The sequence below is a fragment of the Panthera tigris genome, chromosome C2 (genome assembly GCF_018350195.1).
Source record: "Panthera tigris isolate Pti1 chromosome C2, P.tigris_Pti1_mat1.1, whole genome shotgun sequence".
NCBI classification, from domain to species: Eukaryota; Metazoa; Chordata; class Mammalia; order Carnivora; family Felidae; genus Panthera; species Panthera tigris.
In genome coordinates, this window is record NC_056668.1 from 142,122,687 (window position 1) to 142,143,467 (window position 20,781).

Genomic DNA, 20,781 nt, shown 5'->3' on the forward strand with positions numbered 1-20,781 from the left:
CACTTCAGCAGGTGTGGTGAGAGGCTCCTGTCCAGGACCTCACTCTGGGACACTTGGTTTTGCCATCACGGAGAGGTGGGCTGCAGGAGCAAGCTTGGAGCCTGGTCCCTTCCTACGGCAGCTGGGGAATCTTTTAGCTGCAAAGTTGTTTGGTGGATACCCCTGTCTATTTTGTTCATGAAATCCTGAAGTATTTCCCTGCTCTTGTGTTCCACATATCAAGTAGAAGAGCAATACGTTCAAATTAAACCAGAAAAACTGGTGTGTAAGGCGATGGAAATAACTAAATTTACAAATATTATATAATAAAGGAAAAATGTTATCTTCAAGTTCGGATATTAATTATTTTTTATTTTGGACTTCTTTTTTTTTTAATTTTTTTTTTTTAACCTTTATTTATTTTTGAGACAGAAAGAGACAGAGCATGAATGGGGGAGGGGCAGAGAGAGAGGGAGACACAGAATCGGAAGCAGGCTCCAGGCTCCGAGCCATCAGCCCAGAGCCCGACACGGGGCTCGAACCCACGGACCGCGAGATCGTGACCTGAGCTGAAGTTGGACGCTTAACCGACTGAGCCACCCAGGCGCCCCTATTTTGGACTTCTTAAAAATATTCATACAAAGCTAAATGTTTGGCTTTAATATAATTAAATGCATATAATTATGATCCTACTATTATCATGACACTCTCTTAATTAGAACCTCTTAAGAGCACAAGAACATACTAACGAACTATCACCAAAATAAGTAAATTAGAGAATGAGTTAATTATAACAATTCAGTATAAAGTTCCACTATCAAATTTACCATGCTTGATAAAGTTTCACTGCCACCCCATAATTAATCTAGTATCAGTAATAGGTTCTCTGTGTTTCCTAATTCAAAGACAGGTTGTCTAGAAGTAATACTACTAATAAGGAAGAAGAACAGTGCTATAGTCTGAAGGCATCCCTTATTAAAAATATAGAAGATTTAGTCTACATCAACATTTACTGACCACTCTTTTGTTTCAAAACTGCACATTACCCAAGGAAAAGAACTGAATGTGTGTGTGAAAACTTCTGAAATCATTTCAAAGGAGGCCAAAAGCAGGTAATTCCATTTGACATATAGAAGAAGTCATGCACAGAGAATCATCAAGTGGTCAAGTTTTAAGACATTCTAATTTGGATTGCTCAAAAACGAGAAATGCGGTTGAAAACCAGCACTGCTTACGGCATGAACACAGTATGGAATTAGACATGGGTGGTATCAGTATGAGTGAACCACACAAATTAGAATTCTACTTACTGTTTCATTTTTAATATGGAATTACACAAAGAAATGTCTAGTTCTTGTCAAAGCACACACTTAGTACCTGACATCAAAATACCAAACTGATTAAGTGCCAGTAAACAAAGAGTTAAAAATCAAGGAGAAGAATCACCATCATCTGTTACCAATCTTCCTGCTTCCGTTCTTAGCTTTCATTAGTCAATTGGTACACAGCAACAGCTGTATCATTTTAAAACATTATGTCACCCCTTTGCTCAAAACGCATATCATTCAAGTCTATACCATGGACCACACCAGCCTTATCTCCTCCTCTCACCCCCTGCTTCACTCAATTCCAGCCACACAGGCCTCCTTGCTTGCCCCTTGAATTTGGCAGGTATGCCCCACCTCCAAATATTTGGATTTGCTGTTCCCTCTGACATCAATGTTGTGCCTCCAGATATTTGCAGAGTTCACCCTTCTAATGTATTCAAGTTTCTGCTCAAACGTCATATAGTTATAGAGCCTTTTCCTGACATCCCTATTTAAAACAGCCTGTCTTCGCACATCTACCAATCACTATCACTTTGACTTCTCACATTTTTGTCCACAGTACTTAAATGTATATTAATTTATTTATTATTTGTCTTTCTCTACTACAAAGATGGAGTTCTTTGACTATTCCGCTTACTGATAAAACACCAGGCTAGAATATTCCCCAGAGGAGAATAGATGCTCAATAAATTTTGATAAACAAATGAAATAAAAGACCGGTTCTTCAAAGTACTGCAAAACTCTTCCCCATATTAAAACAGAAAGTAGAAATGAAAAGAGTAGCATTAATAAGGAGTGTAGAGGAGGGCCTGGACATGGCAATTTTGGAGACAGCTCTGGTTATTAGAGGAGGAAGAGAAGGAAGTGGTGGTGGAGGACCTGGATATGGCAGCCTGGCAGGGGAGGGGTGGCTATGGAGGTGATTATGACAAGCGTGGAGGAGGAAATTACGGAAATGGAAATTACAATGATTTTGGAAATTATAACCAGCAACTTTCTAACCGTGGTCCCATGAAACGTGGAAACTGTGGTGTTGTCAGGAACATGGGGGGACCATAGGGTGGAGGAAACTCTGAGCCTGGAGGCTGTAGAGGAAGTGGGGATATGGAGGGAGAAGCTGATATTGGGCTTCGTTGTGTAAATAGGAGAGGATGAGAGCCCAGAGGCAACGGAACAGTTTCAGGCTGTCAAAATAATAACGGCAAGGAAACTCTTATCTAAGTCATGCATAAATCTGCAGTGATACAGCAGAAGATACCAGAGCAGATGCAGAGAGCCATTTTGTGAATGCGCTGGATAATTTAGTAACTTTACCTGGCTCTGGAGGAAGGAGTTGGGGTAAAAATGCCTTCGGGACAGTTTCTGAGCTTTTCAATTGTTATTTCTTTCTAGTGGTTTTGTAAGTGTAGAAGCATTCCTTCTTTGATAATGTTAAACTTGTAGGTTTCAGGTAACACGTGAAACCTTTTTAAAGATTTTCCTCAAAGTTTCAAAAGCTATTAGCCAGGATCATGGTGTAATAAGACATAATGTTTTTCTTAAAAAAAAATTTAAGTGCATGTGTAGAGTTAAGAAGCTGTTGTACATTTATGATTTAATAAAATAATTCTAAAGGAAAACAAAATAGCAACATTATTTTTTTGAAGAAATTGACAAACTGATTCTAAAATTAATAAGTAAATATAACAGATCTAGAATGGCCAAATCAAATTTGACAAAGAAGAGCTAAATTGGAGCACTTATACAACCTAATTTCCAGACTTCTTAAAAAGCCAAAATAATCATGACTGTGTTGTATTGGCTGAAGAACAGATACACAGATTAACGCAACAGAATAGAGTTCAGAAATAAATCCACATATATAGTGTCAAATGATTTTCAAAAAAGACATATAGTAAAGTCAGTGAGGAAGGATTAGGCATTTTAAGAAATGATGCTGGGGAAACTGGGCACCCATAAGGAAAAAAAATAAATTTCAATCTCTTCATCATTCTATACATGAAGTTAAATCAAAATGGATCATAGACCTAAACATAAAATCTATAACCAGAAAGAATTTAAAAAACAAAAAAAACAGCCTATTTTTGCAATCTTCGGAGAGGCCACAATTTCTTTAACAGGATGCAAAAAGCACTAACAACAATGAAAAACTAAATGAGTAAACGGGACTTGAACAAAATTAAAATTTAACAAAATTTCTGCTCATCAAAAAAATATCATTAAAATAGTCAAGTCATAGATTAGGAAAAACATTTGCAATACATATACATACATACAATACATAGTCATATATAGACTATTTAAAGAACTCCTAAAGTCAACAAAACAGACCTTCAGTAAAATAATGGCCAAAGATTCGAACAGATACTTCACACACACACACACACACACACACACACACACACACACACACAGATATATAATTGATCAATAAGGAAATGTAAAAGTGTTCAACAGCCTTGGCTATCAAGAAAATGCAAACTAAAACCACAGAGAGGTACCCTTTTATTCCCAACACAATGGCTAAAATCTAAAAGACTGACAATACCAAATGTATACAAGAATGTGGAACAGGTGAGCAAACCTCATATATTACTTCTAAAAATGCTAACCAGTACAATTTTGGAAAACTGCTTAGTAGTTTCTTTTAAAGTTAAACATACATCTACTTTATGACCCGGAAATTCTACTCCTACGTATTTGTCGAAGAGAAATGAACGTATCTCCATAAGAAGACTTATATAAGAAAATTCAGAGCAGTCTTATATAAAACCCCAAATCTGGAAACAACGTGGTGTTCATCAACAGGAGAACAAAATATGATACATTCATACAACATAATACTATCCAGCAACATAAATAACTGCCAAACACAACATCATGGATGAATCTCACAGACATTAGGTCATGTGAAAGAAACCAGATGCTAAAGCATAAATACTCTGCAATTTATATGAAGTCACACAATAGGCAACAGTAATCCATAGTGTCAGAAATCATGGCAGTCTGTCCATGGGCAGGGAACCGCACGGCAAGGGGCATGAGGGAAATTTCTGAGGGGATGTATATGTTGCCAGTCTGGCTTCAGGTGCAAGTTGACCTTGTGTCAAAAGTCATTAAACTAAGTGTAAATTATGCTATATGTAAATTATATCTCAATAAACAAGGGGGGAGTTATGGTGTGGATGTAAGAATTGTGTGTATATTTGTCTGGGAGCCTAAAAGGCATTGCTTTATTTTTTTAACCCGTAACAAGTATAGAACATTTCCAAAACAAGTCATGATTTTTCCCGATAGTTCTTTCACTGCATCGTTATTTGTTGCCTTTTCACAGCCTTGGGGGAAAGTCAGCCAACAATTAACCAGACAATAAAAGCAAAGATGTTCACAAAAATATTGTCCTTTTAAAATACATCATTTTCTACATGGCTTAATTTAATCTCTTAGCAGAGGATTGCAGACACACGCCTTTAGTGCCGTACTCAGCAATTGTAAATGACATATGGTATAATAAAAATAAAACAACTCAGATAAATAAATAGCACAACGGTTTTTTAAATTTGCACTACGAAAATGAGAATCGGGTGCTCGCGTATCTGTTCAATTCTCAAGTGGTCAACTTTAAAGATATTTGAGAATTTAAGATAAATATCCAATGCCTCTTGATAAAATTTGCTAAGAACATACAGATATTGTATTAGAAAGCTACAATAAGAATCCCAGAGTAAAGAAGTGAAATTATGAAGGGACTGTGGATTTAGAAATTAGTCTATGCTGACAAGCACTCTACTAGCTGTTTCCTGCACAAGGTAGATGGAATTTAGTACAATAATTATGTGTGCCATATGTCAGCAGTTTGACAATATGGGACGATCACATAAATCTTTTGTAATTCACCGAAAGTTTAGAGTAAATTTCTAGGACTCACTACAGGAACATTTACTCATCTTTTTTATTTATTTTTTAATGTTTATTCATTTTTGAGAGATAGTCAGTGTGGGTGAAGGAGGGGCACAGGGAGAGGGAGACACAGAATCCGAAGCAGGCTCCAGGCTCTGAGCTGTCAGCACAGAGCTCAATGCAGGACTCGAACTCATGAACTATGAGATCATGATCTGAGCCAAACTCAGATGCTTAACCCACTGAGCCACCCAGGCACCCTAGGAACACTGACTCATCTTAAGCATGAGATAATTTATCAAGACCAAGTGTGATTTTTGAAAGATCATCTTGGTAGATACATAGAGGATGGTTAAGGGAGGGAGATGAGTCTAGATAACTTGAGTAGAATGGATTCAATCATTTGGAAGGTCTTCAAAGCTGAGGCTTCTTTGCGATGAAAAAGAAATTCTCTCTGTGGACAGCAGTTTCAGTCCATGTCCAAGAGTTTCAACTTGCCCTTCCTGCCAGCCTACCCTGTGGATTATGGACTTACCTAGTCAGCCCCCACAATTGTATAATTCCTTGCAATAACTCTCTTCACATGTATCTCCTACTCGTTCTGCTCTATACACTGTGCGTAGGACTGTTCTGTATCCGACATAATATTAGCATCCCTGGCTGCTTCCCCTTAAGTACCAGTAGCGGTCAACATCATTGTGATAAACAAAATGGCTCTCCTGATGACCTCCTGTAGACAGTACAGAGGTGATATACTGAATCACTGCTAGGGATGAGGAAGAGAGTAGAGGCAAGAAAGCTGGCTATCTCACCCCATGTGAGATAATGAGAACGAGAATTGTAAGGATAAGATGGAATTGTCAGACATTTCAGAAATAGATTTGGTAAAAGACTGCTAATAAAATGGATGTAGGATTTGAGGGAGAGTGAGTTGAAGAAAATGTTCAGGTTTCAGTTAAGGTGATGAAGTGGAGAACATGACTGGGTTAAAGAAAGAGATTCCATTCACTGTGAGAATGGCTCAGCATAAGGTACTTATTAGACACGAGGGTAAATGTCCAGCCCAAAATCTATGTCTGTCATGTAGGAAAGGGTACGATCAGGCACACAGTTTTGGAGGTCTTCAGAAAATGGACGTGGAAGTTATGTTGTAAAACACATCCAATGTATTTCGTCTTCTTAGAATATATTGTGTACTTTTTCTCCCAGAGCCCTTATACTATGGACACCAGACCATGAGGCTGCGGCTTACAAACCCAAGGAAAGGCCTAAATGAAGAACACGTGGGGAAAGAGAAGGTCATGGTGGAAGGGCAGTTTCTGGCAGTGTGGATGGGAAACAGGGAAGTCTCTCTGAAGCTCAAAAAAGGAGCCAGATGGGAGGATAGAAGATAAGTCAGGTTCAAGAATCCATGTTTTTCCTCCTCACATCCTTTCTAGCAGGAGTGAACACTGGGAGTAGAGCAGAGGGTGTGAGGGGGCAATTCAGGTTCAGCCAGAAAAGACCAGAAGCTTCAGAGAAGCTTCATGATCATCATAACGCTATATACTATGTAGTTGATAAGGGCATTTAGTAGAAGGCCCATGAGGGTAGATACCCTGTGTTCACTGTGGTATCCCCCACCCCTAGAATATTATCTGACACTAAAAGGCACTCAATAAATATGTGTTGAATGAATAATGGAATGACTGGCACCTGGGATAAAGGAGTAGGAAAGAAAAAAGAAGATGGGACTGATACTATGTCCCTTTACTCTCAGTTCCCCGTGGACTATGCCTGGCAGAGGTGCGAATCCAAAGCTCCCAGGCACCACAATGGGAATGTGGAAAATGGATGTGGAGCTTCCGGTGAGTCCATGGAGAGGAGAGGTTATCACTGCATGGAGAGGAGCACAGAGAAAACAGTTCAAATCAGGGATGCCACGGTAGGTCCCCCAAAGCTATAGAGACAGGCTCACCTCATCTAAAGTCAAAGAGACCAAAAGAAGAGGGCGACATGCAGAGCCCCCTCCCACTGGTGTGAGGATGCCTGAGCAGTCTCCTGTACCCAGCTGCCATCTTGGGAGGAGGAAATGGTGAGGAGAACCCTTGAAATGGGCGACAAACTTTTAGACAAAAGCAGTTGATATATGTGATAATGGTTATATCCACCATTTTCTGCCACTGGCAGAAATAATATATATATGTTATATATGTTATTATTATATATGTATTATGCCAAAATAATATATATTATAGAAAATAAAGTTCCCATTTTGTATAACTTTTACCCAAATTCATCTGAAATGGAAAACCATGGAACTGGATAAAACTCACTTAAGGGAAGAGCAAGAAGAGAAGCAGAACATAAAAATTTCTGAGTCCAGGGAGATATAACAAGAAAGAGTATTCAGAGATGTAGGATGGAAACCAGGACAGAGGAGTGTGGTTGAAACCACAGGAAGAAAAAAAAAAAGCTCAAGAAGGAATTATGAACAAGAAGGAAGAATTAGCCCTCAGTTTGATAATTTGTTGTCAGTTACTCTGGAGAAATTCAAGGCTTTCATCCATACTAACCAGGATTAAATTCAAACATCGTGACTAGGTATTCACAAATTTCTGCCATTTAGCACCAGTTTGCTTTCCCGGACTTTGCAAAGTATACATATCAAAACATGCACTATAAATCAGGAGATCCAACTTTCAGTGCTAGGACAAACTGGCACACTAGCTTGGTGACCTTGGGCAAGCCTCTTCTCTTGGTTTCTCTTTTCTAGCATAAAACAGTTCCATTTCTGGGGCACCTCCGTAGCTCAGTCGGTTAAGCGGCTGACTTCGGCTCAGATCATGATCTCATTGTTGGTGAGTTTCAGCCCCACATCAGTCTCTGTGCTGACAGCTCAGAGCCTGGAGCCTGCTTCAGATTCTGTGTCTCCCTCGCTCTCTGTCCCTCCCTCTCTCATGGTCTTTCCCTCTCTCTCAAAAATAAATAAACACTAAAAAATACTAAAGGGGCGCTTGGGTGGCTCAGTCGGTTGGGCGTCTGACTTCAGCTCAGGTCATGACCTCATGGCCCTCGAGTTTGAGCCCTGAGTCGGGCTCTGTGCTTACAGCTCGGAGCCTGGAGCCTGTTTCAGATTCTGTGTCTCCCTCTCTCTCTGCCCCCCCCTCACCCATGCCGTCTCTGTGTGTCTCAAAAATAAATAAACGTTAAAAAAAAGGAAAAAAAATACTAAAAACAAGTAACATTTCTAAAATGTGATTAGTAGTCCTAAGTAAACCAAGCTGGTATATCTGGAGTTCATGTACTTTCGCTATTCTTTTCCATCCAGGAGTGACTTCTTACCTACTTTTCAAGGCCCAAACTTACCCTGCTTGCTTTGGAGTCTCCCTGAACTATATCAGCCATAGATCTCATTTGATATTCACCCAAATTTCCTCCATTTGATATTTACCCAAGTTGCATATGTGTCTTGGCTTCCCAGGTAGACCGTATAAGTCATTTCACAGCGGGGACCACTCCTCATAATTATTTATAACCTTCACAGTACCAAGCACAATGTCTTACATTCAGAAGACATTCAACAGATCTTTGTTCTTCCACTGTTTTTTTAAATTTTTAAAAAGTTTATTTATTTATTTTTGAGAGAGAGAGACAGAGAGAGAGAGAGAGAGAACACAAGCAGGGGAGGGGCACAGAGAGAGGGAGATACAGAATCTGGAGCAGGTTCCAGGCTGTGAGCTGTCAGCACAGAGCCCGACGCGGGGCTCAAACTCACGAACCGTGAGATCATGACCTGAGCCGAAGTCGGATGCTCAACCAACTGAGCCACCTGGGGACCCCATGTTCTTCTATTATTAATTATAAACTGCAAGCACTTTCAATTTTTCTCTTTTTGTATTGTTCCCTGTTGCGTTTATGGATACGAAAATAGTTATCCAGACTGAATGAACTTACCATACTAGCAAAAAAATCGTTTAGCTATAGAACAGAGATGATGAAGATAAAAGTACCTGACAAATATCACTGGAAGAGGAGTGGTGAATCCCTGCAAAACTTACCCTTTAAAAACATGCTTCTTTCATGATTACCCTTCGGTCCCCCTGGTACGTTCAGCTCTGCTCCATTTGTACACATAGAAATACACTTTACTTACCAATGTTAACATTAGTCTAAAGCTGTATCCACAAAATCCCAATAATCTGAGTGAAACTGAAATTTTCTATTGATTATCCAGATTATTGTAGGCTGGGTTTTAACCCTCATCCTCGCATTTGCTGGCGAAGATCTAAGCAGTGCACTGTTTAGAAATGCCTGCAACCAATTTTTCTGCCTGTGACATAAGACAACGCCCACAGGGCAGCTATTCTGTGTGTTTAACACGTTGTGCACAATGCCGAAACACCAATCATGATCTTGACTATTACAATGCCGAAACACCGATCATGATTTTGACTACTACCACGCCACAGTATGCTGTGTAGTACGATAGCTTTTATTACATATTTAAGTAAAAGTTACACCTCATTTTTCTCTGCTTGATTCTTATTGTTCTTGACCCTGTGCTCTCCTTGTGACCTGTTATTTTGAAATCTAAAAATTAGAAAGCTTATTCTTCAAAAAGAAAATATTGCTTCTCTTTCATAAGGTCTAAACCACAGTACACAGGGGTGGACTTTATTAGTGAAGACTTCTCTGTCCTTTTGAAATATATATTAATACTCATCTTTACCAGCCTATTATGAACATTGCCATAATTAAGAACGAGCTAATGTGTGGAAAAGTAAGTAGCATACACCCCATGACATAAGAGCCCTTAATGTTTCTTATCAATTGTTTGCTTACCCACTAATTTGCAAAATCCAGCAATTGATAATGGATCTCCTTATCAGTGTTGAAAACTCATGAAGTTCCACCACACCCACTAATTTCTCTTTCCTTTGACTATTGCTTATCATTGGATTGTGTAATTATATTACTGATATTAACTGCTCTGGGAGGCATTCCACTACATTTGAAATGAAACGATCATAATCTATAACAATACTTAAGAAAAAAAGAGACATAAAATTCGATACCTATAATTTTCCCATCAGCAATGGTGTGGATGTAAGTTTTTTAAAAATAACAATTGGTACTTAGCAAGGATAATGCCAATTAGCTGCATGCTGTCTTTTGATGAAATATAATCATATTTCCTTCTCAGTTCTTTAATAAAGCTGCATTTCTCGTTTTAGTTAACCTTCGATCAATCCAGAAACGAAAACTTATCAATATGCATAAAATAGTACAAAAGGAGAAGATATTTTATGGTTTTTTTAAAGTAGTAATATCAACTTTGCCTACAAGTAAAGCACTTCTCCATGGTCCCTAAGAGACTGAATGCTCCATGAGGACATTGAAGCTGGCGAGTAGCACGCGCTCAATAGATATATATTAACTGCATGAAAACCACACACAGATTTAGTACTAATGGACTAAATGGGGAAGTTGCATCAAAAACTTTTTTTTTACATAATCACTGTTCATTTTCTATAATTTTGTGCCACTTTTTAATTTGCATAGTTCAAACACATTAACTTATTTGATCCTAGTGCCTTCTGCAATAGGTAATATTTTCCCCCTCTTTATGGATGAGTACAGAACCTCTAGAACATCAAAACTCCCTCGTTGATAATAGATCACTCCCTTTGTTTAACCTGGTTATGGCCTGAGAGCTAGATTTCTACAGTTAAAATGGCCTTCCAAATACATACTGAAATACTGATAGATGAGATAATACGGTGTCTTGGGTTTGTTTCAAAATAACCTAGGGATGGCAGGGAGTGGGCAGTGGGGTAGGCATGAAGACAATACGTCATTGGCTCAAAGCAGCAAACTCTTGAAGCTGGAGGGCTGCTACGCAAAGTGCTATCTTTACTTCAGTAAACGTGTGAAATTTTCCACACTAAGAGTTTGAAAAAAAAAAAAAAGCCAAGGAGAAAAAGTAAATAAATGAAACAGTCATTCTCAAGGTGTTTTGCTAAAGATAAGAGGATTTTTGCTGTTAGATTTTAAACTAACTCCACCTACCCCCCCATCAGCTACACGAATCTAATATAAAATGACTCTTTTATGTCCAACTGGAAATTGGCTAAGTAGCTTTGCAGTGCAGAACTTAATAGAAGGCCTCAAATACTTAAGATATATAGAAATGGCCAAATCTCTCACATTTTCGTTTACTGGGAACACTATACTCTGAATGCAACATGACATCCGTAGAATAGTGTGTTTCTCATTGTTGCCTACTTTTTACAAAGTCAGGTAGTAAAATAACAAGAAAAGTGAGGTCTAACTCACTGTATATAAGATTTAACTGTGTTCAGCAAGAGCTGTAACTCCAAGTTATATGCTCCTAAACATAAACCAAGGCCTTAGATAATCACCATGGATTGTTCTGTGAAATTACAGCTGGACGCAGCAAGGCAATAAAAATGAGCTTTTCCCCCCAAAAGAAAACTATATTGAAACTTCAACTACTAGATTCCAAGTATGTCAAGACAAACACACCAAACATTAGTGCTTTGCTTTTAATAGAAAGTAGTTTGATGGAAACTCTGTTATTCAAGAAATCAGAAAAAAAAGGAAAGAAAAGAAAGAAAGGAAAGGAGAGGAGAGGAGAGGAGAGGAAAGGAAAGGAAAGGAAAGGAAAGGAAAGGAAAGGAAAGGAAAGGAAAGGAAAAGAAAGGAAAAGAAAAGAAAAGAAAAGAAAAGAAAAGAAAAGAAAAGAAAAGAAACCCAGTTGTATCTTGTCTGAAATCAACTTTTTATATAATTTTCCCAGCTGAGGCAGAACAGTTCTTTAGGGTCCTGGAAAGGAATTCAATGAATAAATACTCTGATCAAGAATGTTATTATGACCCTCTTTTCTTGGGCCTCATGCCCAAGAGGGAAGGAAAGAACATCTACCAGGCTGCAGGGTCCCTTACGAGATCCCTGCTTGTGGGGAGCCCAGAGCACAAGCAAAGGACAGATCACGGGTCACAATGCAACAAAAGCTACGGGAAAGCAAGAGACAGCAACAAGAGCATCACTGGTCACTTGCACATGTGGACATCTGTGGCTTTTCCCTTTTTCAAGCTATGCTTAGAAATAAACTTAAATATCAAAATAATTTAAAGGTTACTGGCAAGAAAGATAAAAGGATATATTCTGATTTGAAGCATGGCAACATTATTACCACCACAAACAGTAATGAAAGCAATTACACTAATAAGACAAAATCTTAAGGCAATTGTTATTTCCTTCTCTGAATTAACACACAACATTTTCATCCATCTTCCCCAAATCAGATTGCTAAAGAAATAAAATACATGCATTCGCTGCTACCTATACAAAGAGCATAATATAAACTTAAAGAATTGCTAAGAGATGCCTCTAATTAGGTGTATTTCTTTGGAAAATCATTTATATTGACTTATTTTAACTATAAGTGTAAGATCTAGAAAAGGATGCAAATATGTAACTATATAATAGTGAAACACTGCATGTAGCAATTAATATTTTCCTAACTTAAGATAACCTTCCAGTAAGACAAGTCTGAACAACTTCAGACATCCTTATTAGAGTTTATCACGAAGAGACTGAAAGATCTGCACTTACATGAGATAACAGAGCCAGCTCTTGGTGACATGTGACAGCATTCCGATTGGCTTCCATAAAGTACCTCTGCGTGCGCTTCCGTTCCCGTTCCAGCTTCTTCTCCAAAGCCAGCTGGGATGTAGATAAGTTGTCTAAATACTTCATCATGACATCTGATATCATCGAGCTGACTTCTACAATATCTGGGCGGGCTTCTGCATCAGGAGTGAGGCACCTAAGAGAACATAAGCTAATTACAGCACTCTGGTCAATGTTGGGACCGAGGCCATGGGGTGTGGAGGTCAAAGTTAAACCCCACTGTGTGTCCACCATGGTGTCTGCACCGAAGAACACCTGAGATAAGATGGACATCAAGCATAGTTTTGAATCCATGACTTCTCAAAAGGTGTTTGGAATGTTTGGGAAGCCGAGGGAGGCAGCACTGTTCTCTTTGCAGTTGGGCTGACAGGCAAGGGCTACAGGCTGAGCGTGAATTGTTCCTCAGGTCTCAGGACAGGTGGATACGGTCACCCACTCCTGTGTGAACTGGTTATTTTCTATAATCACTGCCAAGTCATCACTCAGTGAAACAAAGAGGGATCCCAAGAATGTAGGCCCTGATGACCACCCTGATGCACCAAACGAAAGGAAGGTTTTTAAGGGATCACAACTTATTGGCTTTTCCCAGCTGTACAGCAGCAATATCAACCCAACTTGATTAGTGTGAGCCTTACAAAACATGAAGTCATAAAACTAAAATGCAATCCAGTTACTCAGAGGTTTAAGATGTCTGTAATATTTTTTTTAAGTAGCTAATGTGACACATTGCATGCTAATATTTTCTGTGATTTGGAGGTAGGAAATGGCAATCAGCTTATTAAAGAGAGTATTATTTATGTCACAGCTAAACAGTAATACAAGGATATTCAAGACACCACGGAATCAGTTATCATGATCATTGTTAGTATGCTTCAAATACTTCTGGTACTCACTATGATATTTTAATTCAAATTCTCTAATTTCACTGAAGCCATGTTCTTCTTAATAAACTTTACTTTATTTGGACTTTGAGAAAAATACCTACTTTGCACATCTGTATTTGATTTAGCAACCTATAGTTCATACAACTTTCACCTATACTGATGTCTCCAGGAAATATTGGGGAACTATTTTATTTTTATTATCATTATTCACAACATAAGACAAAATAAGACTCTAACTTGTTAATTTGCTAATTACTCTTTTAGACTTGATTATGAGTAAAATATACCTCTTTTAACTAGATTTTAAGACATTATCATCTCATACTTAATCTTTGTGTTATTTCTTGCTAAGGCAGTGGTCTTGCCCTCTGGTTATGACAGACACTTTACACATCTGCTGAATTCATATTTAACAAAGCTCAGTCTTTGCATTTATAACAAAGAGAGGCAAGAGATAGTAGAGACAAGGCCAGCTACATAATTTGTGGAGTTCCCAGTGCAAAATGAAAGTGTGGTGCCCCAGCAGGGAGTGAGGAAATCAATCTCCCTTCCCATAGTCCAAGGTCCTAAATGATGGTAGACAGGAGACCCTCAAGAGACTTCAACCTCCATGCCCACATGACGTACTTGATACCTGAATTGGAGGTGGGCAAGAGGCCCCACTGTGTCACCCACTCAGTGCACCATGATGCTACCACCCTGGTTAAGGATGGCCTCATTTTTGCCTCACCCGAAGATGCCAGCAGGGCACATGCTGCACCCTGATCCTCTCCTTGTCTGCATCCACAAAGCAGAATACAGGATGCTGACATACCCAATCACCACACCAGGTAGAGAACAGTAGCACTGATGGGACAGGGACAGGGTCAGGAACAGGGAACTGGAGGCCAGGTAGGGGCCAGGGCGTCAGGAGCAGATGGCTGAGAATCTATGTCAGAGAAGTAGGAAGTTGGAGGGACCACTTATGAACTGAGGCTCCCCAGCCTCAAATATACATGCCCCTTGCCTCCTCAGACTTAATTTCCAAAACATAAATTTAAAGATAAAATTATTAAGAATCTCATGACTTTTAATGCAGAGGCTTAAACACTAAGTGCAGGGCAGTTTTGAGTATGAGGCCATAGGCAGTGAGCATTGGTCATAGATCATCCCTGCTTAGATATTTCAGAGAATTCTTAAAAGTGAACAAATGCTGGGGCACCTGGGTAGCTCAGTCGGTTGAGCGTCTGACTATTGGTTTCAGCTCAGGTCACAATCTCACTGTTCAAGGGGATCGAGCCCCACATCAGGTTCTGCGCTGATAGCAGGCAGACTACTTGGGATTCTCTCCCTCTCTGTCTGCCCCTTTCCTGTTCTCTCTCTCTCTCTCAAAATAAACAAATAAACATGAAAAAACAATTTTAAAAAAGAGTGAACAAGTGCTTCAGTGATTCTCCAATAAAATAAACAAAATTGTGTTGTAGCAAGAACCTAGGTTGTTCTACTCACCTCACCCCCTTTGTCCCCACTCTGCTCTGAGAGACCAGATGGAAAGAATTAGAAAGATGTGATGTTCAGTTGTATTCATTTTGTGTTTCAAGAAACAAAGAGTTGAGGATTATGGTGGTGTGAGTTGTTCCCTTTGTCTCTCTCCTTCAATGTATAACCAGTAGGGCATCCATAAACCAACAAGGTTCCCTCTGCACAGCACACCAGGATGCCGGAGTGATCCATACATCCGTATAACTGAGGGTGAGTGGATCGGACTTCATGGAGGTGGTAGAACCAAGGATAAAGTGTCAGAACTGAGGGAGACTGAAATTCTAAAAAAGGACCAAACAGACATTCTGGGGCTGAACAACCCGACAAATGGGATGAAGAGTGCATTACAAAGCACTGTAAACACAACAGATCAGATGGAAGAGAGAATATGTGATCTGGAAGGTAGGAATCTGGAAATGATTCATGTGGAGGAGAAGAGAACTTCTATTTTTAAAATGACTTTTACAAAGTGAAGAAATCCTACGAGAGCTATCAGACTGCTTTAAGAGAGCCAACAAAAATAATGGGTATATCATAAGGAAAAGAGAAGAAGGGGGCAGAGAGGCAGTTAAAAAAACAATAGCTGAGAACTTCCCAAAGCTGGGGAAAGAACTAGACATAAAAGTCCACGAAGCTAATAAATCACCTTACTGTCTCAATGTAAAAAAACTTTAAGACACGCTATAGTGAAGCTGTCAAAAGTCAAGGATAAGGAAAGAATCTTAAAGGCAGCTCGGGAAAAAGAGACTAACCTACAAAATAACTCCCATTAAACTATGAGCAGATTTCTCTGCAGAAAATCTACAGGCCAGAAGAGAATGGAATGATTACTCAAAGTATTGAAATATAAAAATCTTAGGCAAGAAAACTATCCAGCAATGTTATCCTTCAGGCATGAAGGAGAAATAAAAGATTTCCCAAACAAAAGCTGAATGAGTCTACCACCACTAGACCTGCTTTACAGGTCTAGTTGAAAGGAGCTCTTCTGCCTTAAACAAAAAGACAAAAGTACCCAGATTTTCAAGTAAGGTGATAAATAGAATCACAAAATTGTACACAAAATTGTAATTCTATTTCAGAATAGGGTGTTAAACTATGACATAAAGGTTAAAGGATACAAACATTTAAAAAAAAAACCTGTACATGCCAGCAATTTAGTAGTAAACATATAGCATAAAAAGAGATAATTTGTGACAGCAAAAATATAAAAATGGGAGAAGGAAAATGACAGCACCTGTATAGACAAATGAAGATTAGTTGTTATCAGCATAAAATGGACTATTTTATCTGTGAGACGTTTTACATAAAGTTCAAAAATCTAGAGCAAAGACACAAAACTGCAAAAAGGGGGAAACTGAGAAAATTATCATAGAAAGTCGCCAACCTAAAATGTAAACAGAAACACAAAGAAAAAGAAAACAATAGAGATACAAAACAACCAGAAACTAAAAGACAAAATGGTAGTAGTAAGTCTCCATATACCAATAATCACTCTCAATATAAATGGATGAACTCACCAATCAAAAGGCACTGAATGTCTAGATAGATTAAAAAATAAGACCCAACCAAATGCTGCCTTCAGGAGACTCATCTCAGCTCCAAAGACAAACATAGGTTCAAAGCGAAGGGGTAGAAATTGATACTCTAAGCAAATGATAACTAAAGGAAAACAGATATAACCATACTTATATCAGACATAGCAGACTTTAAGCCAAAAAATATAACGAGAGACAAAGAAGGTCATTATATAATGATAAAGGGGTCAATACACCAAGTAGATATAATAACAAATATACGTTCTCCCAACATCTTCGCATCAAAATATAGTAAGCAAATACTATCAGATCTTAAAGGAGAAATAGACAATGCAATAATAGTAGACCCCCCTATCAGCAATGGATAGATCATCCAGAAACCAGCATTACCTTGATACCAAACCAGATGATAAAGACACCACAAGAAGAGAAAACTATAGAAAAATATCCCCGATGAATATAGATGCAAAGATTCTCAACAAAATATTAACAAAACTCAAGAATACACTAAAAGGAGAAAACACCATGGCGAAGTGGGATTTATCCCTGGGACACAAGGAAAGTTCAACACATACAAATCAATAAATGTAATTTGTCACATCAGTAAAATGAAAGATAAAAACTACTTGATCTCAATACACACAGAAAAAGCATTTGTCAAAATATAACATTATTTTATGATAAAAATCCTCAACAGATTGGGTATAGAAGGAATATATCTCAACATTAAAAAGTCCACATACAACAAACCCACAGGTAACATCATACTCAATGGAGAAAACTTGAAAGTGTTTCCTCTGAGATCACAAGCAAGGCAAGGTTGCCCACTCTCATCATTCTATTCAGGATAGTATTGGAAAAGTCCTAACTAGAGCAATGAGGCAAGACAAAGAAACAAACGACACCCAAATCAGGAAGAAAGAAGTAAAATTTTCTCTGTTTACAAATGATATCATCTAGGGGCGCCTGGGTGGCTCAGTCAGTTAAGCGGCCGACTTCGGCTCAGGTCATGATCTCACAGTTCGTGAGTTCGAGCCCCGCGTCGGGCTCTGTGCTGACGGCTCGGAGCCTGGAGCCTGTTTCAGATTCTGTATCTCCCTTTCTCTCTGCCCCTCCCCTGCTCATGCTCTGTCTCTCTCTGTCTCAAAAATAAATAAACATTTTAAAAAAACAAAAAAAAAACAAAAAAAAAACCCAAATGATATCATCTTACATATAGAAAATCCCAAAGAATCAATCGAAAAAAACTGTTGAAATTAATCAGTGATTTCAGGAAAGGGGCAGGTTACAAAACGAACTTACAGAAACCAGTGGCGATTCTTTTATACTAATGATAAAGCATTAGAAAAAGAAATAAAGAAAACTATCCAAATTGCAATAGCATCAAAAATAATAAAATACTTAGGAATAAATTTAACGAAGGAAGTGAAAGATCTATACAACAAAACTACAAGACTTTGCTGAAAGAAATTGAAGAAGACACAAATAGATGGAAAGACATTTTGTGTTCATGTATCAAAAGAGTAAATATTGTTAAAATGGCCATACCACCAAAAGCCATCTACAGACTCAGTACAGTTCCCATAAAAATACCAAAGGCATTCTTCACAGAAATAGAAGGAAAAATCCTAAAATTTGTGTGGAACCACAAAAGGCCCTGATTAGCCAAAGCAATCCTGAGAAAAAAGAATAAAACTGGAGATAACACACATCCTGATTTTAAACTATACTATAAAACCCTACTAATAAAAACATTAGCATCCTGGCATGAAAATAGACCCATAGACCAATGGAAGAGTATAGAGAGCCCCAAATTTAAATTCCAGAATATATATTCAACTAATATTTGACAACAGAGCCAAGAACACACACTGGAGGAAAGATAGTCTCTTCAACAAATGATTCTGGGGAAAGTGAAGAAATATATACAGAACAAAGAAATTGCCTCCCTATCTCACATCACTCACAAAAATTATCTCAAAATCAGAGACTTAAACATAAGACCCGATACCATAAGACTCTTAGAAGGAAAGGAAGAAGCTCCTTGATATTGGTCTTGGCAATGATTTTTTTTTTTACATGATGCCAAAAGTAAAAACAACAAAAGAAATGACAAATGGGACTACGTCAAACTCAAAAGCTTCTTCACAGCTTCTGCTCCTTAATTAACAAAATGAAACAGCAGTCTACAGAAGCAGAGAAAATTTTTACAAGCCACATATCAGATATACATCAAGAACAAAACACAACTTAGTAACAATAAAACAAATAATCTGATTAACTTGGGCAGAACTAAACAGATATTTTTCCAAAGAGGACATCAAAATGGCCAATAGGCACATGAAAAGATGCTCAATGTCACAAATCACCAAGAAGACACAAAGAAAAACCATGATGATCTATCACCCTACACCTGTTAGAATGGTTATCATCAAGAAGACAAGAGATAAAAGGTGCTCATGCGGATTTGGTGAGAAGGGAACACTAACACTGTTGGTGAGAATGTAAATTCCTCCAACCACTACAAAAAACAATATGGAGTTTCCTCAAAAAAATTAAAAAATGGATGTACCATACGATCCAGCAACTCCAATTCTGGGAGTACACCCAAAGGCACTGAAAATAGGATTTCAACAAGGTATCTGCACTCCCATATTTATTCACAAGAACCAAGACATGGAAACAACCCAAATGCCCATCATCATATGAATGAATGAAAGAGTTGGGTGTATATGTACAATGGGACATTATTCAGCCATGAAAAAGGAAGATATCTTCCCATATTTGGCAGCAGAGATGGAACTTGAGCACATTACGCTAAGTGAGATGACTCAGAGAAAGACAAGTACTGTATGATATCACTTATATGGAATCTAGAAAAATCAAAGCTACAAAAAAATAGAAAGTAAATGGTGGTTATCAGGACACGAGGTGTGGGGGCTATAAGAATGATGGTAGCTAAGTGTACAAACTCGTGATGAGTAGTAAATAAGCATAGAGACCTAATGCACCAAATAATGAATATAGATAATACTGTACTGTAATTATATGATATGATAAATATTGCTTCAACAGCAATCATATTACAATATATCAAATATATACAATACATCATTATGGAGACATTGTACACCATAAATTTACAAAATGCAACATGTCATATTTACTTTGGGGTGGGGGGGAAGAAAAAAAAACAGAGTTGGGGGGGGGGTAATGTAAAGATCCCTTTGTCCTTAAAACTAGCTGAAAGCAATTAACTTTGTTAGTCATCATGACCGGCTCTGAAACAAAGCACCAGACAGCTTATGCAACCAGGCACAGATAGAGAAATGTAAGGCAATTGAAATATTTTGTGCATAAAAGGAAATGTTCTTCTTTTTAAAAAAGTAAACAGACAATACTCTCTTAACAGTGTACTGGAAGGTAAAAATAGTAATGTTGGTACTGGGCAGAGCAACAGAATGGATTTATTTTCTGCCCAAACTCTTCAGGGTTGCTAAGTTATCCTCCCAATGTAAAAGCCTACTAGGAAAGACAAGTTCCAGTGACAGAATGTGCTTGTATGCCATATGAACGGACAGGAAAAAGGAAAGATTCTACACATTAGAAACACAACTGCATCAACTCTACTTGAGACAGGGTGTAGACAGTGAAAATGAGATGGGAAAGCAGAAGAAGGATAATGTAATTGGAAACAACACCAAGTATGAAATTAAGAATGAGTCCAGTAAAGTTTCCCATTAATGGCTACCTTATATTTCAAAGGCTCTATCATGTTGTTGTTGATCAGCTCTGAGCCTAATTTGCTGAGTCATAAATGATTATTAAGACCAACTTTTACCTTTATATATTCCTTGCATCAATTTCCTAAAGAAAATAGGAAACTAAAAAAATAGAAAATTGAATTTGCTTCCTTATTCTTTTGGAACTTAATTT

General features: G+C 38.1%; 1 protein-coding gene across 6 annotated transcripts in view; it reads right to left on the bottom strand.

The window, feature by feature from the left end:
* NEK10 (NIMA related kinase 10) overlaps window positions 1–20,781 on the bottom strand; it is a 224,615-nt gene that overhangs the window by 66,491 nt on the left and 137,343 nt on the right. For all 6 annotated transcript variants that reach the window (XM_042998421.1, XM_042998420.1, XM_042998419.1 and 3 more), the window contains one exon: window positions 12,828–13,041. In XM_042998421.1, coding sequence (XP_042854355.1) covers window positions 12,828–13,041 — 214 coding nt within the window. The remainder of the gene's footprint in view (window positions 1–12,827; window positions 13,042–20,781) is intronic.